This window comes from Anolis sagrei, chromosome X, assembly GCF_037176765.1.
Source record: "Anolis sagrei isolate rAnoSag1 chromosome X, rAnoSag1.mat, whole genome shotgun sequence".
NCBI lineage: Eukaryota > Metazoa > Chordata > Lepidosauria > Squamata > Dactyloidae > Anolis > Anolis sagrei.
In genome coordinates, this window is record NC_090034.1 from 60748759 (window position 1) to 60774156 (window position 25398).

General features: G+C 38.5%; 2 protein-coding genes across 2 annotated transcripts in view; one reads left to right on the forward strand and one right to left on the reverse strand.

The window, feature by feature from the left end:
* The window catches only part of MYO18B (myosin XVIIIB), a 465598-nt gene that overhangs the window by 259452 nt on the left and 180748 nt on the right, over positions 1–25398 (reverse strand). The gene's annotated exons all lie outside the window — the stretch shown is intronic.
* On the forward strand, positions 135–20135 carry HPS4 (HPS4 biogenesis of lysosomal organelles complex 3 subunit 2). The gene is made up of 11 exons (XM_060784783.2): positions 135–270; positions 2413–2503; positions 7199–7450; positions 9487–9603; positions 10450–10544; positions 13618–13688; positions 13786–13879; positions 15287–15458; positions 15701–15839; positions 17112–17208; positions 19871–20135. The coding sequence occupies exons 1-11, from the start codon at positions 239–241 to the stop codon at positions 20076–20078; spliced, it is 1368 nt and encodes a 455-aa protein (XP_060640766.2). The 5' UTR covers positions 135–238; the 3' UTR covers positions 20079–20135.

Sequence of the window (25398 nt, forward strand, 5' to 3'; positions counted from 1 at the left end):
CAAACACATATCCAAAGGGACTCCGGAAGTGTTGCTCGTCTTGGAGCTTGACATTTTGTCCTACCTCTTGAGCGTGGAGTGACGTCACTCTAACCACGCCCTTTCGCGTCTCCCGTTTCAGGCTTGGTCCTTCAATTGTAGCGGCGCTCCGCCTTCTCTCTGACGTCACTCACTTGCCTACCGCGCATGCGTGAAAGGGAAGAACCCGGAAGTGGAGCTTTTTAGGCTTCAGAAATTAATGGCTTCTTCTGAATCATCACCAAATGCCTGGTAAAATTATATACAATTATATAATATACTTTATTATATTTTATATTTTATTTTCATGTAATATCTTATTCATATAATATGGTAAATATATTTTATTGTATTTCATTGTGTTTTATATTTAATACATTTGATATTTAATATATTGAATATCATATTTTATTTATTTTTATTCATATTATATTTTGAATATATTTGGTATTTAATATATTTTATAATATAATATAGAATATAATATGAAATATAAAATATACTAAATACCAAATATATTCAAAATATAATATGAATAAAATAAATACAATTTTAAATGTATATTAAATATATATTTAAAATATATAATATTTATTAATATATTTTATTATATTTTAAATTTTCATGTAATATTTTATTCATATTTAAATATATTTTATTATATTTTATTTTTAATTTCATGTAATATTGTATTCATATTATTTTGAATCTATTTTATATATAATTCATATTTAATATATTTCATATATTTCATATTTAATACATTTTATATTGTATTCCATGTAATATTTTATTCATATTATATTTGAATATATTTATTTTATATTTATATTTTATTCATATTATATATACATTATATGTTATATTCATTATATTTTATATTTAATTTCCATGTAATTTTTTATTCATAGTTTTGAATATATTATATATTTTATGTTATTCTCCTGTAATATATTAATCATATTATATATATATTATATTTAATGTAGTTAATAATATATTTTAATGTAATATTTTATTCATATTTTTGTATTTAATATATTTAATATATTTTATATTTTATTTTCATGTTCATTATAGCTTATGCATTGTATTATGCATTGTTTTATATTGTAAATATTTAAAATATTATTTTATTTTACATTATTTTATTTTTATATTATTTATTTATTTATATATATATTTATATATTTTATTTATATTATGTTACATACTGTTTTATATTTTAAATATTTAAATTTATTTTATGTAGTAATTTTACCAAACCAAACAACAAGGCTTGATAAGACTGGATTGCACTCTATTTAGTAAGTTAAGTTAAGGAAGAACTTCCTGTGAGAGCCGTTCAGCAGTGGAACTCTCTGCCCCGGAGTGTGGTGGAGGCTCCTTCTTTGGAAGCTTTTAAACAGAGGCTGGATGGCCATCTGTCAGGGGTGATTTGAATGCAATATTCTTGCTTCTTGGCAGGGGGTTGGACTGGATGGCCCATGAGGTCTCTTCCAACTCTATGATTCTATGATTCTATTATTAAGACACTCATAACAATACAATAAATAAATATGATAAGATATGATAAAACTGAGTATATACATCCTATTTTCAATATAAATATACCTTTCAAATTGCAAACTATCAAAAAATTCAAATACCAAACAATTTTAGGGAGGTATTCACTCAAGTTAGATTTGATCAGCTTGATAGAATGGTCAGATATGGGAGATTAAACAGCATAATGAACGGATTTGTATCTACGGAGCACCTGAAAGTGAGGATGTAATAGACATACAATTTGATTGTAAATTGTATCAGAAGGTGAGAGACTTCTATCTTGGTTCATATATCAAATGTATTAGGAATCAGGACAACATATTTTATGTATTGCTTTATATTTTATACATTATATTTTCTTTAAAAATATTTTATTGACATATCATTTCATGCATAGTTTTATATCTTAATGTTTTATTCATCATGTTATGTACTATTTTAATTTTACATTTTTTTTATTTTGAAGAACATTTTATTTTTCTGAATATATTTTGTGCTATTTTATATTTTAAAACATTTTATCTTTCACATTTTTATTTTATTTTGAAAAAGTTATTTTTCACGTTTATTTTATTTATTTTAAAACTATATTTTTCCTAAGATATTTTGTACTATTTTATATTTTAAATATTTTAATTTTCACACATTATTATTTATTTTACATTAAAAACATTTTATTTACTTTTATATTATGTTACTATTTAAAATATTTTAATTTATTTTAAAACTGTTTCATTTATTTTTCTATTTTATTATGTACTAATTTATATTTTAAAGATTTTATTTTTTGTTTTGTTTTATATTTTAAATGTTTATTATTAATTATTATTATTATTAATGTATTAGGTGGCATTGCTTCTTCCTTTATGATGGATCCAAAGTCAAAGAAGAAGGAGATCCAACCAGAGCTGGAATTTGCTATTTCCATCCTAAAGAGGTTTGTATTATTATTATTATTATTATTATTATTATTATTATTGTATTGTCGAAGGCCTTCATAGCCGGAATCACTGAGTTGTTGTAGGTTTTTTCGGGCTATATGACCATGGTCTAGAGGCATTCTCTCCTGACGTTTTGCCTGCATCTATGGCAAGCATCCTCAGAAGTAGTGACCTCACTACCTCTGAGGATGCTTGCCATAGATGCCGGCGAAACGTCAGGGGAGAATGCCTCTAGACCATGGCCATATAGCCCGAAAAAACCTACAACAATCCATTATTATTATTATTATTATTATTATTATTATTATGTGTGTATGTGGCTGGAGTGTCCAATTACACAGACAGGCTCCTGCTAAACAGCTATAGTCCCCACCACTCTGGAGACACCAAAGACCTTTCCTCCAATGACATTGCAGGTTATAGTGAGCGTCATGAAGATGTCCAAGGTCAATCCCCCCACCCCCCCCAACCTCTTGTTCAGTTGCTGATCAATTCCTGTTTGCTGTGTGCCATAGGAAAGGGTAGAAAAGGGTTTGTTTATTTTATTCATTTATTGTGTCAGGAGCAACCAGACAGTTTTAACAAAACAAACATTTTTAACAAAACAATTTTTAACAAAACAAACAAACAGACAGACAAAACACAAAGTTTGCAAGCTTGGTAGTTGATTAAAGGTCCTTTGACCAGTATCTGGCCACTTAGAGTGCCTCTGGTGTTGCCGCAAGAAGGTCCTCCATTGTGCATGTGGCAGGGCTCAGGTTGCATTGCAGGAGGTGGTCTGTGGTTTGCTCTTCTCCACACTCGCATGTCGAGGATTCCACTTTGTAGCCCCACTTCTTCAGGTTGGCTCTGCATCTTGTGGTGCCAGAGTGCAGTCTGTTCAGCACCTTCCAAGTCGCCCAGTTTTCTGTGTGCCCAGCGGGGAGTCTCTCATCTGGTATCATTCATTAGTTGAGGTTCTGCGGGTTTGAGCCTGCCACTTTTGGACTCTTGCTTGCTGGGGTGTTCCAGCGAGTGTCTTTGTAGATCTAAGAAAACTATTTCTAGATTTAAGTCGTTGATGTGCTGGCTGATACCCAAACAGGGGATGGGCTGGAGATGTCTCTGCCTTGGCCCTTTCACTATTGGCTGCAACTTCCCGGCGGATGTCAGGTGGTGCAATACCGGCTAAGCAGTGTAGTTTCTCCAGTGGTGTAGGGCGCAGACACCCCGTGATAATACGGCATGTCTCATTAAGAGCCACATCCACTGTTTTAGCGTGGTGAGATGTGTTCCACACGGGACATGCATACTCAGCACCAGAGTAGCACAGTGCAAGGGCGGATGTCTTCACTGTGTCTGGTTGTGATCCCCAGGTTGTGCCAGTCAGCTTTTGGATGATATTGTTTCTGGCACCCACTTTTTGTTTGATGTTCAGGCAGTGCTTCTTGTAGGTGAGGGCATGGTCCAGAGAGATGGGTATTTGGGTGCGCTGCAATGCTCCAGTGGGATTCCTTCCCAGGTCATCCTCAGAGCTCGGGATGCTTCTCTGTTCTTAAGGTGAAAGGCACATGTCTGTGTTTTAGATGGATTAGGGATTTATTTATTTATTTATTTATTTACAGCTTTTATATTCCGCCCTTCTCACCCTGCAAGGGACTCAGGGCGGATTACAGTGTACACATATATGGTTAACATTCAATGCCAATTTTTGACATACAAACATATACAGACATACACAGAGGCTATTTAACTTTTTCTGGCCGCCAGGGGAGCTGTCGCTTTCCTCATCCATCTGCGACGCTGATGAAGCACTTCCGCATTCCCCGAATGCTTCCCCTCTGGAATGCTTTGCTGGAGTCTTCTTTATGGCCTCATAAATCAGTTAATTTAGCCTCCCCACACTTTAAGGTGGTACCTTATTTTCCTACTTGACAGATGCAACTGTCTTTCGGGTTGCAAAGGTCGACAACAGGCTACACACAATTGGTTGGAAACCCACTCCAACCCGGGCTGGCTTCGAACTCATTACCTTTTGGTCAGAGTGATCTTAATGCAGCTGACACTCAGCCAGCTGCACCACAATCCCGGGATCAGCTGATTTTCCCTGTAATAGGCAGTAAGAGCACCTAGAGCTTCGGAGAGCTTCTGTTCAACCATCTCAAAGCTCCCTGCTTGAGCGGTGATGGCACGATCATCAGCATAGATGAAACTCTCTGTCCCTTCTGGCAGCGGCTGGTCATTTGTGTAGATGTTGAACATGGATGGAGCAAGCACGCTCCCCTGAGGGAGGCCGTTCTCCTGTTTCCTCCATCTGCTTCTCTGGCCCTGGAACTCAACAAAAAAGCTCCTGTTTTGTAGCAGGTTTCCTATGAGGCGGGTGAGGTGGAAGTCCTTTGTGATATACATTTTTCTCAGGAGGAGGCTGTGGTTCACATTATCATAAGCTGCTCACAGGTCTATGAAGACAGCTCCTGTGATCTGCTACCTTTCCAAGCCAGGAAAGGGTTAAGGGGGAAGCAGTGGGCGGGGTCATCCAAATTACACACCAATGGAGAGAGAGAAAGGAACCCTGGGATGTCCATTTCTGGAGCAAAAACAGAACTTCTAGGATGAAATGGTCCCTGACTTAAAGCCTTTCCTTGGGTGCTGGGCAGTGTGTTGTTTGTGGAGGACATTGACAGGGCTCTTGGACATGTTCACGGCGCTCACTATAACCTGCAATGGAGGGAGGGCCTTTGGTATCACCTGCGTGATGGGACCTATAGCCGTTTGTGGAGGCAGGAGCTTGTCTGTGTGAGTGGACACCTCCGCCGCATACACACCTAACATTTTCACTTTTATTATGAGTATAGATGGAAGATAGATAAGAGATATATTGTATTATATCATCTATCTATTAGGCTTGGTTGATCGTGTTCGTTAGTTTCTAAACTCGTTATGAATTCGTATTTAAATTAGCTTTCGATCCAATATCGAGCCATGCAGGAATAGTGTGAGGAGTAATTAAGAATCAAAACAATTTTTCCAGTTTTCATAATTATTTTCGTATGTATTATTATATTATATTATTATTGTATATTATATTATTATAATTGTATATTATTATTGTATATTATATTATTATAATTGTATATTATTATATTATATTATTATATTATATTATATGTTATAATTGTATGTTATTATATTATATTAATATAATTGTATATTAAAGCACCCCTGACAGATGGCCATCTATTCTTAATAATATAATATAATATAATATAGAATAATAATAGTTTTTAGCTGCTGGGCCAGGAAGACGTTTAGCTGGGTTAAGACAAGCCGTTTTAAAGCGTTTTAAAGACTGGATTCCTGTAAGTGCTGACTCCATTCTGAATTCGGATTGTTTTTGGATGGACATCTCATTCTGACTTAGTCTTCTGCTTTTGGACGTGCTATGAGCTTGGGACAGTTTTTTGATAATATAATATAATATATAGTTGTTGTTAGTTTTATCACACCAACAGTCAACAACAGAGGGAGAGGGAAGCTTCAGAAGTTCCCCCTGTCCCGTTTGGAGGTTTTTTTCGCGTATTGCGCAATCATGTCTGCCTTTAACGAATCGATTCGTATATTTACGAAATTTCGTAAATATTGAAATTTTGAAATTTGAAATTTCGGAAATCCTCTCAGATTAGAAACGCAGGCGCCCCCTAGATACGAAACGAGTTTAGAACCAATTTCTTTCTTGATCAACCAAGCCTACTATCTATCTATCTATATAAATGCTCTGTGCATAATGAGTACCTTAAAAACAAAAGAACCAATGAATGAAATTACACCAAATTTGGCAACAAAACATCTCACTACACAAGGAGTGACCATCACTCAAAAAATTATGATTTTGTCATTTGGAAGTTGAAGTTTCTGGGATTTATAGTTCACCTACCATCAAAAAGCATTCTGAACTCCACCATTTATAGAATTGAACTGCACACAGGACTTCCAAGACCAACAGAAAATATTAGCAGCGTTTGGTGGGCATTGACCTTGAGTTTGGGAGTTGTAGTTCACTACATGCAGAGAGCACTTTGGACTCAAACAATGATGGATCTGGACCAAACTTGGCACGAATACTCAATATGCCCAAATGTGAACACTGGTGGAGTTTGGAGGAAATAGACCTTGACATTTGGGAGTAGTAGTTATTGGGATTTATAGATCACCTTCAATCAAAAACCATTCTGAATGAACCCCACGAATGACAGAACTGGGGCAAATTTCCCACCCAGAACCCCCATGACCAACAGAAAATACTTAAGGCCATCCAGTCCAACTCCCTTCACCAGGGCAAGAAAACATAATCAAAGCCCTCCTGACAGAGAGCCATCCAGCCATAGATATAGATAGATAGATAGATAGATAGATAGATAGATAGATAGATATGATTCACACACACACAAAGTATCATAGATTTCTAAGGGACCCCTAAAGAAGGACAATGATATGTTGCATGTTCCAGGGTGGGCAAACCAGACACTCTCCACATCAAGACTGACAAAGAAACAGCAAGAAATACTGTTTACCCACAAGCATCAAGACATTACATATATTAGAAACCAGCACTTTCTCATTACTTTATTTTCCATGTCACCAGACTGAGCCACAGCAACGCGTGGCAAGGGACTGCTAGTTACATTATATTATTCTATTCAATTCTTCTATAGACTCCAATGGAGCGGCAGGAGCTGTTGTGCGGCCAGCTTGCTGGAATGTTGCGCTGCGTCTCGGAAATTTCTGGTTCGGCTCCGGACCTGATCCGCTTCCGGAAGCTGAAATTCTCCATTGGCACCCATGGGGAATTCCTCTGGGTTCTAGGCTGCGAAGCCGGAACCCCGGACTCTGCTTGCAAGCAGCTCCAGCGCAACTTGATGGGGATTTTCCGCTTTTATCATGGGACCCTGCAAAAGGCGTATGCAGTTAGTGAAATAGATTATTATATTATATTATTATATATTTCATATTATTATGATAATGTATTATTATATTATATATTTTAATGTATTGGTATATTATTACTATTACATTATGATAACGTCTTATTATATATATTATATAGTTTATGTTATTATATTCTTTTATATATAATAGAATAAAAGAATAATTTGAAATATATAATATAATAATAATATAATAGTAATAATATATATAATATATAATGTATTATATTATATACTAGCTTGGGGACCCGGCGCTGCCTGGGTTATTAGAGAAAGTGGGTAATGGCGGTTCTGTATGCCAAATTTGGTCTTTATTGGTCATTGGATAACGGCTGCATTGTTTTCAGGAAGTGAGTGAAGGAACGTGAAGTCCCATCATCCATTGCCCGTCCTCCTCCAAACAGCATCGGGATGTAGAGTGGGTCAAGGTGGCTCTGTGTGCCAAGTTTGTTCCTGATCGGACATTAGTAAGGGTTGCAGCAGTCTTGGGAAGGGAGTGGAGGTACTTGAAGTCCCATCATCCATGGTCTGTCCTCCTCGAAATTGCACCAGGATGTAGAGTGGGTCATGGGGACTCTGTGTGCCAAGTTTGGTCTTGATCAGTCATTGGCGAGGGTCTCAGTGGTCTCAGGAAGTGAGTGAAGTGACTGCAAGTCCCATCATCCATTGTCAAATTCTTCCAGTCCACACCAGGATGTAGAGTGGGTCATGTGGGCTCTCTGTGTAAATTGTGGTCCTGATCCATCATTGTTGGCAGTTGTAATGGTCTTAGGAAGGGAGTGCAGGTATTGCAAGTCCCATTGTCCATGGTGCATCCTCCTCCAAACTGCACCAGGATGTAGAGTGTGTCATGGAGACTCAGTGTGCCAAGTTTGGTCTTTATCGGTAATTGGATGAGGGTTGCAGTGGTCTCAAGAATTGAGCAAAGATACTGCAAGTCCCATAATCCATGGTCCATCCTCGGCCAAACCACACCAGGACGTAAAGTGGGTCATGAGAGGTCTATGTGCCAAGTTTGGTCCTGATCAGTCATTGGATGAGGTTAACAGCAGTCTCAGAATGTGAGTGGTGGTACTGCAAGTCCCATCATCCATGGTTCATCTTCCTCCAAACTGCAGTAGGATGTTGAGTGGGTCATGGGGGCTCTGTGTGCCAAGTCTGGTCTGTATTGGTAATTTTCTGACTCAGCCCCCTCTGGCCTTTTCTTTTCCTCTCTTCGTCATCTTGGAATGTTGGAATTGAGGCTGGCCAATCAGAGACCATATGCAAATTTCCTTCTCATTTCCCCGTTTCTGTCATGAACTCTTTTCTCCACCAGGGGCTCCTATTGAAGCTGGCCAATCAGAGGCCATATGCAAATAGCACCACAGCGGCAGCCAATCAGAACGCTGGCACATACTCCTCCCGCCACACTTTTGTCCTCCGCATACAAGTTTTGACTTTTATTATATACATAGATTTCATATTATTCTTTATTATATTATCTATGTTATAGTTATTACTATATTATTATTATGTAATATAGTATATATTATGATATTATAATATTATAATATATTTTATATTATTATAATGTATTTATTTATTTATTTATTTACTTACTTACTTACGACATTTATATGCCTCCCTTCTCACCCCGAAGGGGACTCAGAGCGGCTTACAAGATATATATACATACAATATATTATGTTATTAGCATAGTACAATATCAGTATTAATTATTACTATATTGTACTATACCATTATATTGTAATATTATTAGTAATATTACATGTAATATAAATATATAATTATAATATCATATTATTATTATATATTATATCATGTATTTTTATATTGTATATTGTATTATTAATACTGTTTTATTATTGTAATGTATATTATGATATTAAATGAATTACAAATATTATATATATTACATTATATTGCTTTAATTACAATTATAATTATATTATATACATTACAAATGGAACCATGTGATATACATTTTATTTATTTTATTTTATATTTCTCAGGTCCATTCGAAGGAGGAATTGGGCTGCAAATGGGAGAAATACATAGAGTATCTCCTGCGCAACACCAGCGACCTACACCGCATCTTCAACTCCTTGTGGGCCTTGGACAAAACAAAAGTGCATACATATATATATATCCATTATTTAAGTTAGAGTATGAAGAATAATGTGGGCTATGTTTGGTCCAGATTGGCCCAACTGTGGAGGACTCTTTGCGGAACAAACAAACAAACAAACAGATGCCAATTAGGAATATTTTTTTAATTTTTTTCCGAATAGTTTTGCAATATTTTCCCCGAATATTTTTCAGAATATTTCTACAATTTTTTTTCGTGAATATTTTTGCACTATTTTTCCCAAATATTTTCACAACATTTTCCCCAAATATTTTTGCAATAATTGTTCAGAATATTTTTGCACTATTTTTTTCAGGATAGTTTTGCACTATGGGCCTTCTACAAAACGTATATAAGCATATATGTATATTTAATTTAGATTATGATGAATAATTGGCCTAGATCCACCCAACAACAGAGGAGATTTTGTGGAACAAAAAACCTAAACAAACAGATGCCCATTTGGCAGACTACAAATACCATCATCTCCTATCAAGTTGGACAGTAATTTAAGTTGAATTGCGACTAATATAGTAGTCTACATTTGGTCCTGATCCATTGAACTATATAGGAGGTTTTATGGTACAAACAAGCAAACAAGCTCACATATTGCTCTATGTTGCCCTCTTGTGACCGCATGCAAATATATTTCAATTTATTCATTTCAGGACACTGTTCCTAAACAGTAATGGTTATCAACTTGGGACCTTGGAATTTGGAGAATAATTTGAAGAATATGTGTTTCCAATCCGTCCAAAAATATAGCAGATTTTTAGGGACAAACAAACAATCAAATTTATATATAAGGACCGTCTAGATGATCTCTTTGTGACCTCCATTTCTTTAGGTTGAACCCCTTTTGTTGTTGAAGGCGGCCCTTATTTTGCAAAGTTGCCAAAGGGTCACCCACGTTCTGGGTGGTTGCATCCTCTTCCACGGCCAGTAAGTATAAATTATAAAATTATATTATATTATGTTATGTTATATTATATTATATTGTACAATATTATATTACTAGCTGTCCCCTGCCATGCGTTGCTGTGGCCCAGTCTGGTGATATGGAAAATAAATTAATTAGAAAGTACTGGTTTCTAATATATGTAATGTCTTTATGCTTGTGGGTAAACAGTATTTCTTGATGTTTCTTTGACCGTGTTGATGTGGAGATTGTCTGGTTTGCCCACCCTGGAACATGGAACATATCATTGTCCATCTTTAGGAGTCCCTTTAAATCTAGGATACTTTAACTGTGTGTGAGAATCATATATATCTATCTATATCTATGGCTGGATGGCTCTCTGTCAGGAGGGCTTTGATTACGTTTTCTTGCCCTGGTGAAGGGAGTTGGACTGGATGGCCTTAAGTATTTTCTGTTGGTTGTGGGTGTTCTGTATGGGAAGTTGACCCAAATCTGTCAATTGTAGGTGAACTATAAATCCCAGTGACAACAACTCCCAAATGCCAAGGTCTATTTCCCCCAAACTCCACCTGTGTCCATATTTGCGCATATGGAATATTCGTGCCAAGTTTGGTCCAAATCCATCATTGTTTGAGTCCACAGTGCTCTCTGAATGTAGGTGAACTACAACTCCCAAACTCAAGGTCAATGCCCACCAAACGCAGCTATTATTTTCTGTTGGTCATGGGATTTCTGTATGTCATGTTTGGTTGAATTCCATCATTGGTGGAGTTCAGAATGCTCTTTGATTGTAGGTAAACTGTAAATCCCAGCAACGACAATTCCCAAATGACAAAATCACAATTTTTTGAGAGACGGTCACTCCTTGTGTTGTGAGACGTTTCGTTACCAAATTTGGTGTGATTTCGTTCATTGGTTCTTTTGTTTTTAAGGTACTCATTATGCACAGAGCATTTATATATATATATATATTGATTATTATATATGGTATATTATTATTATAAAATGATATGTTTTATATATTTATAATATATTTTCATATAATATTATATCTTATATATTTCATATCTTACACCATTGTATATTTTAATTATATATTATTATAATACCATTTTTATCATATTATTTATTGTATATTATTATAAAATATAATAATATATAATTATTATATAATTATATATTTTATATATTTATAATATATTGGGTCCCCAGCATTGCCCGGATTATTTGAAAAAGTCATTTTTATTTTACAATATGCATAAGGTTGTGGGTGAACTACAATTCACATCATGCCAGGTTAACCTCCTGAAACTCCACCAGTGCTTAAAGTCTGTCATGTTGGGTTCTCTACATAAATCATCGATGGGTTCCGCGTAGTCTTTGGCTTCAGGGTGAACACCCACCATGGTGGGTCATTTCCCCCCAACCCCCTCTAGTAGTGTTCAGTTAGTCGTGGGGGTTTTGTGTACCAAGTGTGATCCAGGTCCATTACTTGTGGAGGTCGCAGTGGTCTCTGGAAGTGAGTGAAGATACTGTAAATCCCATCATCCATGGCAAGTGTGGTCGAGATCCATCATTGGTTGGGTACACAATGCTCTCTGGATGTAGGTGAACGACAACCCCTCTAAATGAAGGTCAATTCCACCCAAACCTGGTTATGGGGGTTCTGTGTGCCAAATATCGTCCAGGTCTGTTGTCAGTGGGGGTCACAGTTCTGTCTTGATGCAAGGTGAACTACAACTTCCATCCTGTTGAGTCAGTCTCCCAATCCTCTCTATTGCTGATCAATAGGGTAAGAAAGGGTTAAGGGAGAAGCAGTGGGCAGGTTTGTGCAAATTCCACACCAACGGAGAGAGAAAGGAACACTGGGATGCAGTGCTCACCATAACCTGCAATGTTCTTAGTGGCTCCTCAGCCCTGGGAGTTGATCCTGTTTGTGGAGGCTGTCCCTGTAAATGGACACCTGTGCCACATAAACACATACAGATTTTCGCTTTTATTATGTGTATAGATATACTATTATATTTTATACTAGCCGTCCCCTGCCACGCGTTGCTGTGCCCCACATGGGGGTTTTGTGTGGGAAGTTTGGCCCAATTCTATCATTGGTGGGGTTCAGAATGCTCTTTGAACTATAAATCCCAGTAACTACAACTCCCAAATATCAAGATTCTATGTTCCACCAACGCCACCAGTGTTCACAGTTGGGCATATTGAGTATTTGTGTAGAGTTTGGTCCAGATCCATCATTGTTTGAGTCCACAGTGCTCTCTGGATGTAGGTGAACTACAACTCCCAAACTCAAGGTCAATGCCCACCAAACCCTTCCAGTATTTTCTGTTGGTCATGGGAGAACTGTGTGCCAAGTTTGGTTCAATTCCATCGTTGGCGGAGTTCAGAATGCTCTCTGATTGTAGATGAACTATAAATCCCAGCAACTACAACTCCCAAATGACAAAATCAATTATTTGAGTGAAGAACATACATTGGGTTGTTAGGTGTCTTGTGTCCAAATTTGGTGTCAATTTGTCCAGTGGTTTTTGAGTTCTGTTAATCCCACAAACGAACATTACATTTTTATTTATATAGATATTATACAATTATATATTTTACTTATGTATTATACATTTTATTATTTTATATTATATATTGTTTTATATTATTAATATTACTATTATAATTGTATAACAGTAATAATTAATAATATTTTACTATTGAAAAATGGACTTTACATAATATTATTTTATTTTTATAAAGGAAAAATATTAAATTGCAGAAATAAATCACAATAAAATAATATTATGTAAAGTCTATTTTTCAATATTATTTTATATTTATAAAGGAAAAAATATTAAATTGCAGAAATAAATCACAATAAAATAATATTATGTAAAGTCTATTATTCAATATTATTTTATTTTTAGAAAGGAAAAAATATTAAATTGCAGAAATAAATCACAATAAAATAATATTATGTAAAGTCTATTTTTCAATATTATTTTATTTTTATAAAGGAAAAATATTAAATAAATCACAATAAAATAATAATATTTTATCAATATTTGTAATAAGACTTGATTTTATTATTTCTTCCAGGGTCGTCAGCACTCAACTTCCTCCTGACCTCACCGCAAAGGTCATGATCCAGGAAGCGGAAATACAGGAAGGTGAGCAAATTAGCATAAAATTAGAATTAGAATTAGCATTAAATTAGAATAAAATATGCGAAAATATTCACGGATAATTATTATAACCTTTTCCTAGGTCAGTTGCCTCCAGGTGTCCAGATGCTTCCTGTTTTCCTCTCCAAACAGGAAGTGGCCTCCCTCCGCGACTTCCCCCTTGAATGGACTTCCGGGTGAGGCAGGAAGTTACCTCATACTGATATTATTTATATAGTTTATATTATTTTATTGCTAATTTATTTTATATTTACTCATGTTATAGTGTATTCCTTTATATTTATTATTTTATTTTTTGTGTTTGTAGTAATATAAAAATATAATACAATATAATAATAGTATTATGCAATAATATAGTAATGTTGTGTGGGTATGTGGTAACTTTCTGATTGACTGCCACTTCCATAGGCCACTGTGACCCCCACGATTAACGGATCTGGACCAAACTTGGCCATACCTTCAGTCACTTTCTGAGGCCTCTGCGACCCTCAGACAATGAAGACTAAGCTTGGCACACAGAGCCCCCATGACCCACTCTGTATTGTGGTGCAGTTTCAAGGAGGACAGACCACGAATGATGGGACTTGCAGTACCTTCACCCACTTCCTGAGACCACTGCGACCCTCAACAATGACGGATCAAGATCGAACTTGGCAGCCCCCATGACCCACTCTACATCCTGGTGTGGTTTGGAAGACTTTGGACCATGGATGATGGGAATTGCAGTTTTTTCACTCACTTCTTGAGACCATTCCAACCCACAGCAATGGCCGATCAAAATCAAACTTGGCATACAGAACCCTCATGACCCACACTACATCCTGATGTGGTTTGTGGGACAATGGATCATGGATGATGGGACTTGTAGTACCTTTACTCCCTGAAACCACTGCGACCCTCACCAATATCTGATCAAGACCAAACTTGGCACACAGAGCCTCCATGACCGACTCTAAATCCTGGTGTTTGGAGGAGGATGAACCATGGATGATGTGACTTCAATATGGGAGTTGTAATTCACCCACACCCACTGAACCCAGCTGACATTCTATGTAGATGAAACTTGAAGGACAGACAAACAATGACCTTCCCAAACAATCCGAGCACTGCCGGGTCCCCAAGCTAGTAATATAATAATTATTTAATTGTATTATATTCTAATATAATAATTACATTATAATGTATATTATTATATTATATAATGACACAATAAGGATAATAATATAATTATAATATAAGAACATAGCTATTATGTTATTATTATTAACTTATTATTATTAACTTATTATTATGTTATATTAATATAATAATTATATTATTACATTATTATATTGTATTATATTATATAATAATACAATTGATAATTATATAAAATATAATAATATAATATATAATAATATAACAATTATAATTTCATAAAAGAATAGAATAGAATATAATAATATAATTATCATATTGTATAGTAATATATTATATTATTGATAGAATAATATAATACAATATAATAATATAATATATTATTGATAGAATAATAATAATAATAATAATAATAAAGTATGTCCTCTGTGTCTTCTCTTCTACAGAGTTCAAGAGGTCAGTGCCGAGGGTTCCTCCCCTTTTGCTGAAGATGACCTTAGCCCTGGAAGTGACCCTTCTTCCTCTTCCTTGGAGCGAATGACCTTGTATGTCCATTGCGTCCGGAGTGTGACCCTCTGCCTTTTGGCCGAAGAAGCTTTCAAAGACCCTGAAGGCGTGGTGCGTACAAATAATAACAATAATAATAGAAAATAATAATGATATTAATATCATAATAATGGAAAATATTAATAATAATAATAGAAAATAATAATAATAGGAAATAATAATAGAAATAATGAATAATAATAAATAAATAATATAAAGTAATAACAATGTAAAATAAAAATATAATATAACAATAGAGGATGATGATGATGATGATGATGATATCAATATATAATGGTAATGAATGTGCTCAGTTCCAGAGCAGCTTGGCATCCTTGAATGGGCTGGAGGTCCATTTGCGTGAGACCCAAATCCAAGATGGCCGCCCTCATGCCAAGGCCACCCCCTCCTACACCTTCGGCCATTTTGACTCCACGCAGAGGATCCTCACCAGTGAGTTCAGAGATCAAGGGTCATGGGAGGGGTCAATGGTCACGCTGAACCAACATTCATGGAGTCCCTATCTTATTATATATTATATATAGAAAGAGAGAGAGAGAGACTATTATATATATATATATTGTTGGGGTTCAGCCTGTGTGTGAACTTGAACCTGATTCTCTGATTGTATTTCCTGATGCCCATGTAGATGTCAATGTGAATTCTGAGGCCAATTTAGATTATGATGGTTTGAGTAATGAAAATCCTACAGCCTTGGAAAGTGAAAGTCAAGATTCCCATGAGAACATATATTCCGAACCAAGCGGAGACAGTTCACTCCCTTTTCCTCCCAGTTTTAGCTCTCTAGAGAATCAGGCACCTGGCCTGCCTAATAAGGATAGGCGGGGGCAGATTTGGCAGAGTCGGGGAGAAGCCCAGTGTTTACGCAGGTCAGCCAGATTGAAAGAAATGCAAACAAAATCTTCAGGCATGTCTCGCAATAGATTTCTTGGCCTTAAATATGCCTGTTCTGAATCCAGCTTCAGACCAGGCATCGTTCCAGATTCATGTGCCAGCGTTTGCAGGTCTCCTGATTCAAGTAGCCTTGTTCCTCGGAGGTTTTCTAGTTGCCCTAAGTACGGTTAGTGATTTGCTAACAGGTTCCAGGATTCAGCAGTTTAGCTGTGGGTTTCATGATCTTGTTTATGGACATTTCTTGTTGCTGATTTTTACTGTAGCTTTTATGAGCCCCAGGTGGCACAGTGGGTTAAACCCCTGTGCCGGCAGGACTGAAGATCGACAGGTCGCAGGTTCGAATCTGGGGAGAGGCGGATGAGCTCCCTCTATCAGCTCCAGCTCCTCATGCGGGGACATGAGAGAAGCCTCCCAAAAAGGATGATAAAAACATCAAATCATCTGGGCGTCCCCTGGGCAACGTCCTTGCAGACAGCCAATCCTCTCACACCAGAAGCGACTTGCAGTTTCTCAAGTCGCTCCTGACCAAAAAAACCAAAAAACTGTAGCTTTTTACCTTTGCATTTTTTCCTCTATTTTGTATTCATCTTTCATCAATCAAAAAGGATTGTTTTCCTATATTGTATTATTTTGGTATATATCAACCTATTATATTATTATTATTATTATTATATTATTATTACTTTATTATTATTATTATGCAGGTATATTATTATCATGGTCAGAGTCAGAGTTACGAGGTCCTTTGAGTGGGAGGTTGGGTCAGGGTTCATCTGAGGTAAAAGTTAACTATTTCCTGTTCCTTTCCAGGCAACTTCCTGCCTTGGGACCACCTGTTCCTGCGCGCCGCCAGTCGCATCCATGACACTTTCGAACAAATACCCTCTGCTTCCGAAATCTCTGTCAGGTCATTATTATATTTATTATTATATATTTTGACTAGACAATTCCCCAGATAGTTTGGCCTAAAAATCTTACCCTCGCACCTAACTCTTGTTCTGTACCCAAAGTTATAATGCTCTATCTTACATTGCCCTCTATGCATGCTGCTGCCAAGTGACTTATTTATTTATTTATTTATTTATTTATTAACTTTATTTGTACCCCGCTAGCATCTTCCGAAGGACTCGATGCGGCTTACATAGGCCAAGGCCTCAATAAAACAACAGTATAACAAATACACAACCTAAAGCAAATCAAAACATTAAAGCAATAACAAAACAACAAAAAACAATACACCATAACACAATTTAGGGTAAGAGCAGTGTGCAGGCAATCTTAAAACTCTAATAAAATGCTTCTGGGACATATTGCTGGAGTTTTCCTATTCTGGAAAGGCACAACGGAACAGCCAGGTCTTCAAGCTCTTCCTAAAGACTGCCAACGTAGGGGCTTGTCTGATGTCTTTGGGGAGGGTGTTCCAAAGTCGGGGGCTACCACAGAAAAGGCCCTGTCCCGCGTCCCCACCAAACGCGCCTGCGACGCAGGTGGAATCGCAAGCAGGGTCTCTCCGGATGAGCGAAGGGAACGCATGGGTTCATACACGGAGATGCAGTCACGCAGGTAGGATGGTCCCAAACCATTTAGGGCTTTGTAGGTAAGCACCTACAAAGCAGAGAGAGGGTTGACCTCTCTCTGTAAGGAGCACCAGTTAACATCCTGGCCGCCGCCCGTTGGACCATTTGAAATTTCCGAGCCGTTTTCAAGGGCAGCCCCACGTAGAGCGCATTACAGTAGTCCAATCTAGAGGTGACCAAGGCATGGACCACCCCGGCCAGATCAGCCTTAGCGAGGTACGGTCGCAGTTGGCGCACAAGTCTCAATTGTGCAAAAGTCCTCCCGGACACCGCCAACGCCTGAGCCTCAAGCGTAAGTGATGAGTCCAGGGGGACTCCCAAACTGCGGACCTGTGACTTCAGAGGGAGTGTAACCCCGTCCAGCACAGGTTGCCACCCTATACCCCGATCCGGATTTCGATCGACCAAGAGGACCTCTGTCTTGTCAGGATTAATCTTCAGCTTGTTCCTCCTCATCCAGACAGCCATAGCGGCCAGGCACTCGTCCAGTACCCGAGGGCTTCCTTGTACTTAGGTGGAAATGAGTAGTAGAGTTGTGTGTCATCTGCGTAGAGATGGCACCCAACTCCAAAACTCCAGATGACCTCTCCCAGCGGTTTCATGTAGATGTTAAAAAGCATGGGAGACAAAATAGAGCCTTGCGGGACCCCACAGGTCAAAGGCCAGGGATCCGAACAGGCGTCTCCCGGCTTCACCATCTGGGATCGACCCTCCAGGAAGGACCGGAGCCACGACAAAACCGTGCCCCCGAGACCCATCCCAGAGAGACGACCCAGAAGGATACCATGATCGATGGTATCGAAAGCCGCTGAGATGTCCAAGAGAACCAACAGAGTCACACTCCCCCTGTCCAGCTCTCTACGGAGGTCATCCACCAAGGCGACCAAGGCCATCTCGGTGCCGTGGCCAGGCCTGAAACCAGACTGTGACTGATCTAGGTAGCTGATGTCACCTAGAAAACCCTGGAGCCAGGAGGCGACCGCATATGCACTTTATCCATCAGCCCTATCCTCATAATTAATTTGCACCAGCCCGCTCACCCGTGCCCAGAATTTGATCATTATTGCAGATTCATTGGTTATTGGTTGCTCTTATATTTTGTTATAATGTTGTTTTATTCTGTTTTATGCTGTTGTAAATGTATTTTAATGTGTTATATTTTAACTATGTTGATGTTGATCAGGCTCGTCCCCAGATGGAGGCGGCATACAAAAATAAAGTTATTATTATTATATTTTATTATATTATTATTGTTATATATTTCTTATTATATTATTATTAAGTCCAGTCCTCTTATTTTGAGGTCATTGTTGCATTTATTATTTTATATTATTATATTAGTATTATATTTCTATTATTATATTATAATAAAGGTAAAGGTAGTCAACTGACATTAAGTCCAGTCATGTCTGACTCTGGGGTGTGGTGCTCATCTCCATTTCTAAGCCAAAGAGCCAGCGTTGTCCGTAGACACCTCCAAGGTCATGTGGCCGGCATGACTCCATGGAGCGCCGTTATTATTATATTATATTATATTGCAAATGCAAGATACTCCACTTTGGCAGAAAAAACAAAATGCAAAGATACAGAATGGGGGACAGTGCCTGGCTCGAGAGCAGTACGTGTGGACAACAAGTTAAACATGAGCCAACAATGTGATGTGGCAGCAAAAAAAGCCAATGGGATTTTGGCCTGCATCAATAGGAGGATAGTGTCTAGATCCAGGGAAGTCATGCTTCCCCTCTGCCTGTTGAACCAATTGAAATTTCTGGGCCGTTTTCAAGGGCAGCCCCATGTAGACTGCATTACAGTAGTCCAATCTGGAGGTGACTAAGGCATGGACCACCCTGGCCGTAAGTGGACACCTCCGCCACATACACATACATTTTCACTGTTATGTGTATACATGATTATTATTATTATTATTATTATTATTATTATTATTATACTATGTATGTGATATTATTCTCTGATTCCCTTTCTCCTCTTCAGGAGTGGTGGTTCTTCATGTGCCTGTTCTCTCTATGCACTGCGCGGGCCTCTCTTGCTACAGGAAGCCTATTACTTCCCTGCTGCTGGCCCCCATCTGTCCCCTCCTCCACCGTCCTCTTTCGGCGGTCCAGACACCAAGGATGCCCTCTTCCTTTTGCCTGGAAAAGCCAAGCAGAAGCTCCTCAAGCATGGATTCAATCTCCTCTGAAAACCAACCCACCCACCCATCTATTCATCCATCAATAAAATATTATTATTATAATAAGGCTCTTGTTTCTATTGCGCTGCAGCAACAAAGACCACAGAGAAATATTTATTATATTTATTACTAGCCGTCCCCTGCCATGCGTTGCTTTGGCCCACATGGGGGTTCTGTGTGGGAGGTTTGGCCCAATTCTATCGTTGGTGGGATTCAGAATGCTCTGTGATTGTAGGTGAACTACAAATCCCAGCAACTACAACTCTCAAATGTCAAGATTCTATTTTCCCCAAACTCTACCAGTGTTCACATTTGGGCATCTTGGGTATTCGTGTAGAGTTTGGTCCAGACCCATCATTGTTTGAGTCCACAGTGATCTCTGGATGTAGGTGAACTACAACTCCAAAACCAAAGGACTTCCAGTATTTTCTGTTGGTCATGGGAGTTCTGTGTGCCAAGTTTGGTTCAATTCCGTCGTTGGTGGGGTTCAGAATGCTCTTTGATAGTAGGTGAACTACAAATCCCAGCAACTACAACTCCCAAATGTCAAGATTCTATTTTCCCCAAACCCCACCAGTGTTCACATTTGGGCACATTGAGTATTTGTGTAGAGTTTGGTCCGGACCCATCATTGTTTGAGTCCACAGTGCTCTCTGGATGTAGGTGAACTACAACTCCAAAACCAAAGGATACTGCCCACCAAACCCTTCCAGTATTTTCTGTTGGTCATGGGAGAACTGTGTGCCAAGTTTGGTTCAATTCCATCGTTGGTGGGGTTCAGAATGCTCTTTGATTGTAGGTGAACTATAAATCCCAGCAACTACAACTCCCAAATGACAAAATCAAATTTTTTGAGTGAAGGACATACATTCGGTTGTTAGGTGTCTTGTGTCCAAATTTGGTGCCAATTCGTCCATTGGGTTTTGAGTTCTGTTAATCCCACAAATGAATGTTACATTTTTATTTATATAGATTATATTAGTTTGTTTATTTTATTTATTGTATGATTATATTTATTATTGTATGATTATATTATTATATATTTATTACTAGCCGACCCCTGTCACGCGTGGCTGTGGCCCAGTCTGTGTATATGTGTTTTGTGTGCATGTATATATTTGTGCATATATGTGTATTTGTGGGTGTATATGTGTGTGTATATATTTGTGTACTAACTGTCCCTGCCACGCGTTGCTGTGGCCCAGTCTGGTGATCTGGAAAATAAAGTAATGAGAAAGTGTTGGTTTCTAATATATGTAATTTCTTTCTGCTTGTGAGTAAACAGTATTTGATTACGTTTTCTTGCCCTGGTGAAGGGAGTTGGACTGGATGGCCTTAAGTATTTTGTACTGGTCATGAGGGTTCTGTGTGGGAAGTTTGCCCTAATTCTATCGTTCATGGTCTTCAGAATGCTCTTTGATTGTAGGGAAACTATAAATCCCAGTAAGTACAACTCCCAAATGTCAAGGTCTATTTTCCCCAAGCTCCATCTGTGTTCCTAGTTGGGCATATGGAATATTCGTGCCAAGTTTGGTCCAGATCCTTCATTGTTTGAGTCCAAAGTTCTCTCTGGATGTAGATGTACTACAACTTCAAAACTCAAGGTCAATGCCCACCAAACCCTTCTAGTGTTTTCTGTTGGTCATGGAAGTCCTGTATGCCATGTTTGGTTGAATTCCATCATTGGTGGGGTTCAGAACGCTCTTTGATTGTAGGTGAACTATAAATCCCAGCAACTACAACTCCCAAATGTCAAGGTCTATTTCCCTTAAACTCCATCTGTGTTCCTAGTTGGGCATATGGAATATTCGTGCCAAGTTTGGTCCAGATCCTTCATTGTTTGAGTCCAAAGTTCTCTCTGGATGTAGATGTACTACAACTTCAAAACTCAAGGTCAATGCCCACCAAACCCTTCTAGTGTTTTCTGTTGGTCATGGGAGTCCTTTGGTTCAATTCCATCATTGGTGGAGTTCAGAATGCTCTTTGATTGTAGGTGAACTATAAATCCCAAGAACTACAACTCCCAAATGACAAAATCAAACATTTTTGACTGAAGGACATACATTGGGTTGTTAGGTGTATGCTGTCCAAATTTGGTGTCAATCTGCCCGCTGGTTTTTGAGTTCTGTGAATACCACAAATGAACATTACATTTTTATTTATATAGATTAGTGTGTTTATATGTGTACATGCATATTGTGTATATGTGTGCTTGTCTATATGCATATTTGTATATGTATATGTGTGCATGTGTATATGTATATGTGTGAGTGTGTACTTGTGTGTGTGTGTATGAATGTGTGCATGTGTATAAGTATATGACTGTATGTGTATATGTATATATTGTGTATTTTGGGGGTGGGGCCCCCGGTGGCGCAGTGGGTTAAACCCCTGTGCCGGCAGGACTGAAGACCGACAGGTCGCAGGTTCAAATCCGGGGAGAGGCGGATGAGCTCCCTCTATCAGTTCCAGCTCCTCATGCGGGGACATGAGAGAGGCCTCCCACAAGGATGATAAAAACATCAAATCATCCAGGCGTCCCCTGGGCAACATCCTTGCAGACAGCCAATTCTCTCACACCAGGAGCGACTTGCAGTCACTCCTGACACGACAAAAATAAAAAAATTGGGGGGGGGGGGGGTTACATCGGTTCCACTGGGGTTTTGTGTGTGTGTGCGTGTTTAAGGGTGATGGACACTCAACCGTTGGTCTATCCTTCCCCAAACTACACCAAGACATTAAGTGGGCCACAATGGGTCTGTGTGCCAAGTTTAGTCTAGATCCGGCGCAGAGCAATCAATAACCAATGAATCTGCCGGGGCATGGTACCGAGACAGCCTTGGTCGCCTTAGTGGATGATCTTCGTCGGGAACTGGACAGGGGGAGTGTGTCCCTGTTGGTTCTGCTGGACCTCTCTTCGGCCTTCGATACCGTCGACCATGGTATCCTTCTGGGACACCTCGCGGGAATGGGCCTTGGGGGTACTGCTCTGCAGTGGCTCCAGTCCTTTCTCGTGGGGCGATCCCAGAAGGTGTCGCTAGGGGACTCCTGCTCAACCCCACGGCCATTGTACTGTGGGGTCCCGCAAGGTTCAGTACTGTCCCCTACGTTATTTAACATCTACATGAAACCGTTGGGAGAGATCATCCGGAGTTTCGGGGTGCGGTGTCATCCGTACTCAGATGATGTCCAACTCTGTTACTCCTTTCCACCTGCTACTAAGGAGGCTGTTCAAGTCCTGAACCGGTGCTTGGCCGCTGTAACGGACTGGATGAGGGGCAACAGATTGAAACTAAACCCAGACAAGACAGAGGTACTCCTGGTCAGTCGAAAGGCCGAACAGGGCATAGGGTTACAGCCTGTGCTTGACGGGGTCACACTCCCCCTGAAGGCGCAGGTTCGCAGCTTGGGAGTGATCCTGGACTCATCGCTAAGCCTGGAACCCCAGGTCTCGGCGGTGGTCAGGGGAGCTTTTGCACAATTAAAACGTGTGCGCCAGCTGCGCCCGTTCCTTGGGAAGTCTGACTTGGCCACGGTAGTCCACGCTCTGGTTACATCCCGCATAGACTACTACAACGCTCTCTACGTGGGGTTGCCTCTGAAGACTGCCCGGAAGCTTCCATTAGTCCAACATGCGGCAGCCAGACTACTAACGGGAGCGGGGTACAGGGAGCATACTACTCCTCTGTTGCACCAGCTCCACTGGCTGCCAGTCAGCTTCTGAGCACAATTCAAAGTGCTGGTCTTAACCTATAAAGCCCTAAACGACTCCGGCCCAATTTACCTGTCCGAACGTATCCTCCCCTATGAACCATCAAGATTGCTAAGATCGTCTGAAGGGGCCCTGCTCTCGATCCCACCGGCCTCACAGGCGCAGCTGGTGGGGACGAGAGACAGGGCCTTCTCGGTGGTGGCTCCTCGACTCTGGAACTCCCTTCCACTGGAGATCAGAACTGCCCCTTCGATCTTAACGTTCAGGAAACAGGTGAAAACTTGGCTTTGGGGATTGGCTTTCGACAAATGAACCATGATCCTGTGATATGGATGGATGACGACGAATAATGATTTTTGATGACGACTGACCACTGTAATCACATGACTGTATTTTGCTATTTTAATGTTTAGTGTGATTTAGAATATGATGTTTTAATGACTGACTGTAATATTGATGTTGGAAACCGGCTTGAGTACCTCGAACGGAGGTGAGAAGACCAGTATACAAAACTGCGAAATAAATAAAAATAAATAGTCCAGGCCTGTCATTCATGGGAGTCACAGTGATCTCTGGAAGTGAGTGAAGGTACTACAAATCCCATCATCCTTGGTCCATCTGCCCCCAAACCACACCAGGATGTAAATTAGGCCATGGGGGGTACTGTGTGCCAAGTTTGGTCCTGATTCGTCATTGATGGGGGGTCACAGTGGTCTATGGGAGCAGAAGTGATTGAAAGTACTGGAAATCCCATCATCCATGGTTCATCCTCTCCTAAACTACACCAGGATGTAAAGTGGGTCATGGGGGTTCTGTGTACCAAGTTTGGTCCAGGTCCGTCATTTGTGGGGGTCACAGTGGCCTGTGGAAGTGGCAGCCAATCAGGAAGCTGCCACACACATACATACAATACATACATTCAAACACTATTATATTATATGAGAATGGCATTGTTTGTTTTGGGAAATTTGGTAATATCTCTGAATGTAGTGAGAGGTGGGGTCATGCAAATTTGAGGAGAGAAAGGAACCCTGGGATGTCTGTTCTGTAGGCCAGAGGCTGTGTAAGTGGACACCTCCGCCACATACACATTTTCCACTTGTATTATGTGTATAGATAAATAAGATAGATATATAGATAAATGATTTAGTAAAAATAATCTGAAAATATAATATAATAATAAAAATAATAAAAACAGAATAGATTGTAATATGAAAATAAAATACAATGCTAATAAAATATAATAATAAATATATTAGGAAAATAATAAAAAATAGAAAGTAGAAAAATAATAATAAAATATAATGCTAATTAAATATGATAATGAAATATAGTATGAAAATAATAAAAATAATAGAAAGGAATAATAAATTCTAATAGAAAATAAAATACAACATTAGTAAAATATGACAATAAAATATATTATGCAAATAATAAAAATAATAAAAAATAATAAATTGTAATATGAGAATAAAATGCAACACTAATAAAATATTGTAAATAATTTTATTATGAAAATAAATAAACAATAGAATAACAGTAATAGATTGTAATATGGAAACAAGATACAATCCTAACAAAATACTATAATAAAATATATTATGAAAATAATAATAG